Raw genomic sequence first — 10,131 nt, 5'->3', positions numbered from 1 at the left:
AGACTGCAGGATTGAGATCTGTCCTTCAACACAACAGAAACCACGGCAACCATGACTCTGATCACCATCTTCATCTGGACACTGGTCTGCTGCTGTCTCAAAGGTCTGTTGTTTTATAACTCTTACAATGGAAAAATACATGTTGAGTACCTTGTATAATCATTGAAATGGATCTCAATGAATAAATGTACCTTCATAAAATATAATTAAATATAAGTCATATCTTATTCATACTCATTGATCAATTTATATTTTTCTTCTTCAGGATCCAGAGGTCAGGTGACTGTGACTCAGCCTCCTGTAGTGACATTTTCTCCAGGAGACCCCGTCACTCTGACCTGTACAACCAACCCTAAAGTGTACAAATGGAGTGATGGAGATGAGGGTGTGTCCTGGTATCAACAGAGACCTGGAGAAGCTCCCAAACTCCTGATAAGATATGCAAAGAAACGGTTAGATGGGATTCCTGCTAGATTCAGTGGCAGTGGGTCTGAGAGGGACTTCACTCTGACCATCAGTGGAGTCCAGGCTGAAGATGCAGCCATTTACTACTGTCAGAGTTACCACTATCTCAATAGTAACAATGTGTTTACACAGTGATTTAGAGTCGTACAAAAACCTCCTGTACAAAATGACACACATCACTGATCCACTGAACACAGAACTAAGGGTCTTGTTATATGACATCACCAAGTATAAACACTTTACTAACTCACAGAAACAATGGTTACAAACTAGTATCATAACTCTTCCAACCTCCAATGTCTACAAATGTCCTCAGGAAGATACAGGTGAAATAGTCCCATAGACTATAAAAAAAGTTGGTATGCCACAGTGATTGGTTGGTCAACCAGACACACACAGCTGGCTAACACATCTGTGGAGCAGTATTGAGTGTGTAAGTGCATGACTGTGTGTGACAGAGAGAGAGCCCTGTGAAACAGAAACTTAGATTTGCATGGCCCCTCTCCCAGAATAGAGCAGTACACTCCCCAGATGTTCCCCCATCCTTAACACCCCACCAGCGCTAGACCAGAGGAGGTCAAAGATCAAAGTCAGAGGTTAGATGTCAGTCACAGGTCCTTTTATAGGTCACTGCACTAGTCTTGTGTGGTGTACACAGGAAGAGGTTGGACACCGGACGTCAGCCAGACTGGTAGAGGTCAAAGATTTTTAAAAGTCAGAGGTCAGTTCCCCAGGGAAGAGAGTCATTCCAAACCCAACATGCCACCAGACTGCCTGTCACTTTGTTCTAGTCAGCTTTTAGTTAGAGACTAGATGATGAGAGCACCATTTACTAAGGTCACATTTTACATCCCTAGTGCCCACTAGAATGGCATGAGGAAGTATTAGATAACTAGTGATGTACATCTGAAGATTCATCATGAATTCATCAGGAATCAACACTGAGACAGATTCAACATTAATTCACCAGGAATCAGCACTGAGACAGATTCATCATGAATTCATCAGGAATCAGTACTGAGACAGATTCATCATGAATTCATCAGGAATCAGCACTGAGACAGATTCATCATGAATTCATCAGGAATCAGCACTGAGACAGATTCATCAGGAATCAGCACTGAGCCAGTTTCATCATGAATTCATCAGGAATCAGCACTGAGACAGATTCAACATTAATTCATCAGAAATCAGCACTGAGACAGATTCATCATGAATTCATCAGGAATCAGTACTGAGACAGATTCATCATGAATTCATCAGGAATCAGCACTGAGACAGATTCATCATGAATTCATCAGGAATCAGCACTGAGACAGATTCATCAGGAATCAGCACTGAGCCAGTTTCATCATGAATTCATCAGGAATCAGCACTGAGCCAGATTCAACATTAATTCATCATGAATCAGCACTGAGCCAGATTCATCAGGAATTCATCATGAATCAGCACTGAGACAGTTTCATCATGAATTCATCATGAATCAGCACTGAGACAGATGGAAGTCTTCATCTCAGTTTAGAATACCTCCAGGGTCACTGACAGGTCAGCCAGTGGCAAAGGTCAACAGTTCCAAAATCACATGCTCAGACACACACAACCTCCTAATGCCTCCACCAGTACCTGTCCTGTACCACACTGGGGCATCTCCCAGACCTAACCCTGAGTAAACTAGACTAGATATCAGACAGAGGATAACATTCACCTCTAGCTGATATGTCTGACCTAGCAAGGTCAAGAATCTGATATAAATGGGTTCTTACACGCTAAGAATTCTTTATTACATCATATTGGAGAGTATAAATGCCATTTAAGATTAGATCTCATATGTTTCTCTGTATTTATTTATTTAATTAGGCAAGTCAGTAAAGAACAAATTGTTATTTACAATGACGGCCTACAATGGACAAACCCGGGCCAATTGTGCGCTCCCCTATGGGATTCCCAATCACAGGCCGGATGTGATACAGCCTGGAGTCAAACCAGGGTGTCTGTAGTAACGCCTCTAGCACTGAGATGCAAAACCTTAGACCACTGTGCCACTCAGGAGCCCTGTAACTTTCCACACATTTACTGAATATGCTATAATGGATCCAAACAATAAATCCACCTGATGCTTTTGTTCTCTGTAATGTTGCATATTCAATCTGTGGTCTCTTTCTCCCCCAAATGAACAACTTTATTACAGAGTCATTTTTAGACCAATAGTCGATAGGAGGCGGCAGTGGGAACATGGAACTAGTAAAATTGATACGAAGGAGGACATTCATTTTAATCATTGAGATTCTAGCATGTAAAGAAGTGGCCATAGCAGACCATCTTTTTATCTATTTCTGGATATTCTGAAAGGTTTCTAAGTAGTTCTTCCTGAAAGTAGTGTGAATAGAGGGGGTTAAGTAATGTCTAAGTAGTTCTTCCTGAAAGTAGTGTGAATAGAGGGGGTTAAGTAATGTCTAAGTAGTTCTTCCTGAAAGTAGTGTGAATAGAGGGGGTTAAGTAATGTCTAAGTAGTTCTTCCTGAAAGTAGCGTGAATAGAGGGGGTTAAGTAATGTCTAAGTAGTTCTTCCTGAAAGTAGTGTGAATAGAGGGGGTTAAGTAATGTCTAAGTAGGTGGTTTGTTTTTTCACTGGGATAAAGGGTGGTAGTTGCTTCCCTTAGCTGAGTTAAGAGGTAGTAGATCTGTTTTAGACCAGTTGATCTTGTAACCAGACCGTGACCTGAATGCTGTGAAAACAGCCATTATTGTCTGGAGGGATTTCTGAACCTTTGCAACGTAAAGCAGTATGGCATCTGCATATAGAGAACTTGCTTGTTAAGCCAAGGTTGGAAATGTACTGCCACCTGCCATAATGGAATGTTTCCACATGAGGATAATGCATTGGCTGATTCCTCCTGATGACCTGGATGGAATTATGTGATCATTCCTTAACCCATAGGAAGTCCCACCTAGTTGGCTACTTCAAAATGGTGGAATTCCTCAATGGCAATGTCCATGCAAAACGGTTATATCCATCTGAGGCCTCAATCATTATTTATGGTCTGAACTGAACTTCAGCATGACGCCATTTTAGCACAAGTCTAGAATATCAAGTATAGAATAGCAATACACTAGCATTGAATGGATACACTTAAATGTAACTAAAATCTATGGTCAATTACAGGCCTGCCACAGATTTAGGTAAGCTATTTCCTTCCATGTTTAATATTGTTATTGTGTTGCATTAACAGTTTCATCATCTGTCCTGAGGCAGGGTGTTTCCATAGAGGAGGTGCTTTGCATTGGCAGCTCATTCTTCAGTGCTCTGGGAGTGTTTATAGCCCTGAGAGTTTCACACTTCATGAATTATATCTGTCCTGACAGTACGACTGCAGTGTTATCAGCATTGGGTCCAGTCTGTTCAGTCTTCTCAGAGCCACAGATGATGATGAAGATGATGAAGATGACATCACTGATTCCACTGCTGATCATAATGGGGTTCCTGACCCAAGGTTAGAATCTCTCAGCATCTCTCACTGTGGTCTACTGGTTTTAACAGGTTTTAATGGGCCTGTACATGTTTGGACATGGAAAATGTTTTAAATGCTTTTATCTGGATTATTAAGACGACTCAAAGATACATTTTTCTGTTTCAATTTCAGAGTCATCTGCACAACGTGTCCTGAATCAAGCTGATGAATCTAAGTCAGTTCGTCTGGGAGACAGCGTGTCTATCAAAGCTGTTGCAAGTTCAACCGGTATTGATGATGACATGAGCTGGTACCTGCAGAAACCTGGACAGGCTCCTAAACTCCTCATCTATAAAGTAGAAACCCTTCAGTCTGGAACACCATCTAGATTCAGTGGCAGTAGATCAGGTACTGAGTACACTCTTACAATCAGTGATTTCCAAGCTGAAGATGCAGGAGATTACTATGGTATGGGTGTATATGGTGGACCAGAGTACTTCACACAGTGATTTAGACTCATACAAAAACCTTCCTCAGTCAGACTGCACAGAGACTGTACTGCTGCAGCTGGGACCTACTGCAGGTGTTGAGGAACAACAGACTATGATATGAAACACTGGTTCACTGAACACACAACTCTAGTTATATGACATCACCAAGCATAAATAACCACTACTTTACCACCAATGGTCAGATAATGTGGTTCCCAGAATAGAGCACCTCTGTCCACTGATATTCATAACCACCACTTTACCCCCATTCTGAAAATCTGGTTACAACTCACAAATTAATCTCAAATTCACAAAATAGTTTAGTCATGATCAAAACTAACAACTATGTCCCATAACCTCCTCCCATGTCTATAATGGTCAGATGATGTGGTTCAGCTCCTGTCCCCAGATATTCACTGTCCCAAGGGGATATATTCACTACCCATCCCCCCTCCCCCCTTCCAACCTTCTAATGTTCAGTTAGTCTTTGTTTAGTCTTTGTTTAACCACAAGTCCACAGATATTCACTTCTATTTCTTTACATAATACAAATCAGGGACACCTTGTTTGACATTAATACAAAGTATTTTATTTAGTTAACATTTCCAATCTGAATGCAGAAGCAATAAAACACAGGTACAGATTTAAAGATGCAGAATCCCAGATTGATGACCAAAGATGAAGCTCTAGATAGATATTTAGAATGATAGAATGCCAGATAGGTAGATGTTCTCTGTGTACAGGGTGTCTACTGGGAGCAGTGGTGTGGCTCCAGTGTGTGAGTGACGGGGGTCTGGTCCTTTAGGGTGGCCTCACAGGTGACTGAGCCAGCCTTCCTCCACTGGTCAGTGGGGAGGGTGAGGCTGCTGCTCCAGCTGTAGTGACTGTCCTTCTCCAGGACCTCCAGACTCTGGCTGCCCTGCAAGGCCCCCCCGGCCCCCAGCCTCCAACCCAGCTTCCAGCCCTCCGGGAAGCCCCTGTTGGCCAGGCACACTAGAGCCACATTCCCCTGGTCCTGCTCCTCACTGGAGGGAAGTAGGACAGTCAGGGAGGGAGGTACCACACCCACTAGGAGAGAGAAGATGAGGAGGGAGAGATGGAGAGATAACATATAAGGGTTAAACTGGACAAGAACCTTGAAGAACTTTCAGCAACTTTAATATGAGGAAACAAATATGATATTCGTATTGTATAAAATAGTCTGTGAAAAAGGCAAGTTAAATATAAATATATTTTACACACTCTTTAACTTCCCTCCAATATCATCGATGAAGCAACACCACACACTACAGTCAGTGATGCATTAAAGTACAGAAAGGAAACTGACTTGCTTACAAAATAAAATGTTTAACAATGCTGCTGAACTGTTTTTGTGAATTTAAAGACATCGAACACATCAAACTATTATCTTTTGGCATATTAGGTTGTTGTCCTTGAATGATCATTAGGGTATGTGGAAACACACTCGGAATCAAATAAATTCAACAAATCAAATAAATTAAACATTAAAAACGACAACTTTTTCTGAATAATTACTTTTTATTTACTTTACCAGTATATAAATGTTCAATTTAATTTATTATAAAAAGGATGAATCTCTTGTACTTACAGTCAACGATGAGTTTGGTGCCTCCACCGAAAGTCCACCACAGTGACACAGACTCATTGAACAGCCGTACAAAAACCTCCTGCACTTTACACACACCAGTAACTCTCTACACAACACACATTCAACCCTACCACTGATTGTCTGTCAAAAACAGCATGTTTAGGTCATAACTTTTCAAATTAGTTTAAGTTTGATATTTTACATGATTACTTTTTGCTGAATTCCCCCCTGACTATAAAATATACATGTTGGAGATGTGTAATATCTCTGACAAACTCACTAAGTATTAATTTAAGTTTAATATTTTACATGATTACTTTTTGCTGAATTCCCCCCTGACTACAAAATCTAAATGTTGGAGATGTGTAATATCTCTGACAAACTCACTAAGTATAAGAAGCAGCCATGTAGAATAGAAATACACCAGTATTTAATGAATAAAGTTACATGTAACTAAATACTGTAGTCAATTCCAGGCCTTCACACAGATTCAGGTAAGCTATTTCCTTCCATGTTTAAGATTGTTATTGTGTTGCATTAACAGTTTCATCATCTGTCCTGAGGATGGGTGTTTCCATAGAGGAGGTGCTTTGCATTGGCAGCTCATGCTTCAGTGCTCTGGGAGTGTTTATAGCCCTGTGAGTTTCAGACTGCATGACTGAGATCTGTCCATCAACACAACAGAAACCACGGCAACCATGACTCTGATCACCATCTTCATCTGGACACTGGTCTGCTGCTTTCTCAAAGGTGTGTTGTTTTCTAACTCTTACAATGGAAAAATACATGTTGAGTACCTTGTATAATCATTGAAATGGATCTCAATGAATAAATGTACCTTCATAAAATATAATTAAATATAAGTCATATCTTATTCATACTCATTGATCAATTTATATTTTTCTTCTTCAGGATCCAGAGGTCAGGTGACTGTGACTCAGCCTCCTGTAGTGGTGACATTTTCTCCAGGAGACCCCGTCACTCTGACCTGTACAACCAACCCTAAAGTGTACAGATACAGTGATGGAGATGAGGGTGCGTTCTGGTATCAACAGAGACCTGGAGAAGCTACCAAACTCCTGATAAGATATGCAAAGAAACGGTTAGATGGAATTCCTGCTAGATTCAGTGGCAGTGGGTCTGAGATGGACTTCACTCTGACCATCAGTGGAGTCCAGGCTGAAGATGCAGCAGTTTACTACTGTCAGAGTTACCACTATCTCAATAGTAACAATGTGTTCACACAGTGATTTAGAGCCGTACAAAAACCTCCTGTACAAAATGACACACATCACTGGTCCTGTCACTTTATTCTTGTCAGCTTCTTGCCAAAGAGAATAGTTGAACATTTTCTAAGGTCAAAGTTTACATCTCTGGTGCCCACTATAATTACATGAGGAAGGATTAGAAAGCTATTGATGTAAAGCTGAAGATTCATCATGAATTCATCAGGAATCAGCACTGAGACCGATTCAACATGAATTCATCAGGAATCAGCACTGAGACAGATTCAACATTAATTCATCAGGAATCAGCACTGAGACCGATTCAACATTAATTCATCAGGAATCAGCACTGAGCCAGATGGAAGTCCTTCATCCCAGTCTAGAATACCTCCAGGGTCACTGACAGGTCAGCCAGTGGCAAAGGTCAACAGTTCCAAAATCACATGCTCAGACACACACAACCTCCTAATGCCTCCACCAGTACCTGTCCTGTACCACACTGGGGCATCTCCCAGACCTAATCCTGAGTAAACTAGACATCAGACAGAGGACACCATTCACCTCCATGTGATATGTCTGACCTAGCAAGGTCATAGGTCAGATATGAACGGTTGCACATTGCCTCTATGCTAGGAAGCATTACAGTACATGACCATTCCTTACATCAGTGGATGGTTTGAACAGGCTCCTGCAGTGGACCGGACAAGGACTTACTGATAATCCTCTTTTCTAGGAATCAAGGAAGAGGTCACAATGAATCACTCGTCAGGAGATACAGGAGGGTCAAGACGTGTGAGAGAGAGAGAGAGAGAGAGAGAGAGAGAGAGAGAGAGAGAGAGAGAGAGAGAGATAAAAGAGAGAGAGAGATAAAAGAGAGAGAGAGATAAAAGAGAGAGAGAGAGAGAGAGAGAGAGAGATAAAAGAGAGAGAGAGAGAGAGAGAGAGAGAGAGAGAGAGAGATAAAAGAGAGAGAGAGATAAAAGAGAGAGAGAGAGAGAGAGAGAGAGAGAGAGAGAGATAAAAGAGAGAGAGAGAGAGAGAGAGAGAGAGAGAGAAGGAGTACGCCCACAAATGACTCTTAGTTATTTTCTCTTCACCTTTATATTCTGCTTCCAAAGACAAACAGAATACCTGTCTGGAACAACGCTACGAAAATGGAACCTATAAAAATCATGTAACTTAGCATCTGCTAAATGTAGAAATACTCAGTCTGCTCAACCTCAGCCTTCTCAGCTTCACATTTCACATGATCTCAAGCCATGTTTAATCTTTCCACTGCCAGTGGTTCTCCTAATCTTTTTACTGATGGTGTGTGTCGAAGAGGTCAGTGTCCTTCATCCTTCATACTGTCCATTGTCCAGGGCAGGGATTAGCTGATTGAATTGGAGTTAGTGGCCATTGTCTGATTGACAGGTCACGTGGAATGAACATTGCATGTCTTTACACGCAGACAGGACACACAGATAGAACATGGATTGTCTCTACACGCAGACAGGACACACAGATATAACATGGCATGTCTTTACACGCAGACAGGACACACAGATAGAACATGGCATGTCTCTACACACAGACAGGACACACAGATAGAACATGGCATGTCTCTACACGCAGGCAGGACACACAGATAGAACATGGCATGTCTCTACACGCAGGCAGGACACACCGATAGAACATGGCATGTCTCTACATGAAAGCAGGACACACAGATAGAACATAGGATGTCTCTACATACAGACAGGACACACAGATAGAACATAGGATGTCTCTACATACAGACAGGACACACAGATAGAACATAGGATGTCTCTACATACAGACAGGACACACAGATAGAACATAGGATGTCTCTACATACAGACAGGACACACAGATAGAACATGGCATGTCTCTACAAAGGGAAAACACATGCTATAGACAGACATGATATAGACAGACATGATATAGACAGACATGGGACAGACATGAGATATCCAGGACATGGGACAGACATGAGATATGCAGGACATGGGACATATATGAGATATCCAGGACATGGGACAGACATGAGAGAGCCAGGACATGGGACAGACATGAGAGAGCCAGGACATGGGACAGACATGAGAGAGCCAGGACATGGGACAGACATGAGATATCCAGGACATGGGACAGACATGAGATATCCAGGACATGGGACAAACATCAGATAGTCAGGACATGGGACAGACATGAGAGAGCCAGGACATGGGACAAACATGAGATAGCCAGGACATGGGACAGACATGATATAGCCAGGACATGGGACAAACATGAGATAGTCAGGACATGGGAAGAACATGATATAGACAGGACATGGGACAAACATGAGATAGCCAGGACATGGGACAGACATGATATAGACAGGACATGGGACAGACATGAGATATCCAGGACATGGGACAGACATGAGATAGCCAGGACATGGGACAGACATGATATAGACAGGACATGGGACAGACATGAGATATCCAGGACATGGGACAGACATGAGATAGCCAGGACATGGGACAGACATGATATAGCCAGGACATGGGACAGACATGAGATAGACAGGACATGGGACAGACATGAGATATCCAGGACATGGGACAGACATGATATAGACAGGACATGGGACAGACATGAGATATCCAGGACATGGGACAGACATGAGATAGCCAGGACATGGGACAGACATGATATAGCCAGGACATGGGACAGACATGATTTAGACAGGACATGGGACAGACATGATTTAGACAGGACATGGGAAGAACATGATATAGACAGGACATGGGACAGATATGATATAGACAGGACATGGGACAGACATGATAAAGCCAGGACATGGGACAGACATGATTTAGACAGGACATGGGACAGACATGATATAGA

The 10,131-nt window shown here is 42.0% G+C and overlaps 3 gene segments (V, D, J or C); 2 read left to right on the top strand and 1 right to left on the bottom strand.

The window, feature by feature from the left end:
- Positions 1-19: 19 nt before the first annotated feature.
- On the top strand, positions 20-762 carry LOC110495713. The segment is given in 2 exon segments: positions 20-103; positions 266-762. Coding segments are annotated over 2 exon segments (387 nt in total).
- A 4,205-nt stretch (positions 763-4,967) lies between these two features.
- Positions 4,968-6,526, bottom strand: LOC118965344. The segment is given in 3 exon segments: positions 4,968-5,472; positions 6,014-6,119; positions 6,500-6,526. Coding segments are annotated over 3 exon segments (453 nt in total).
- A 185-nt stretch (positions 6,527-6,711) lies between these two features.
- On the top strand, positions 6,712-7,263 carry LOC118965343. The segment is given in 2 exon segments: positions 6,712-6,763; positions 6,926-7,263. Coding segments are annotated over 2 exon segments (390 nt in total).
- The last annotated feature ends 2,868 nt before the right edge of the window (positions 7,264-10,131 follow it).

This window comes from Oncorhynchus mykiss, chromosome 7 (genome assembly GCF_013265735.2).
Source record: "Oncorhynchus mykiss isolate Arlee chromosome 7, USDA_OmykA_1.1, whole genome shotgun sequence".
NCBI lineage: Eukaryota > Metazoa > Chordata > Actinopteri > Salmoniformes > Salmonidae > Oncorhynchus > Oncorhynchus mykiss.
This window is presented reverse-complemented; position numbering and strand designations above follow the sequence as displayed.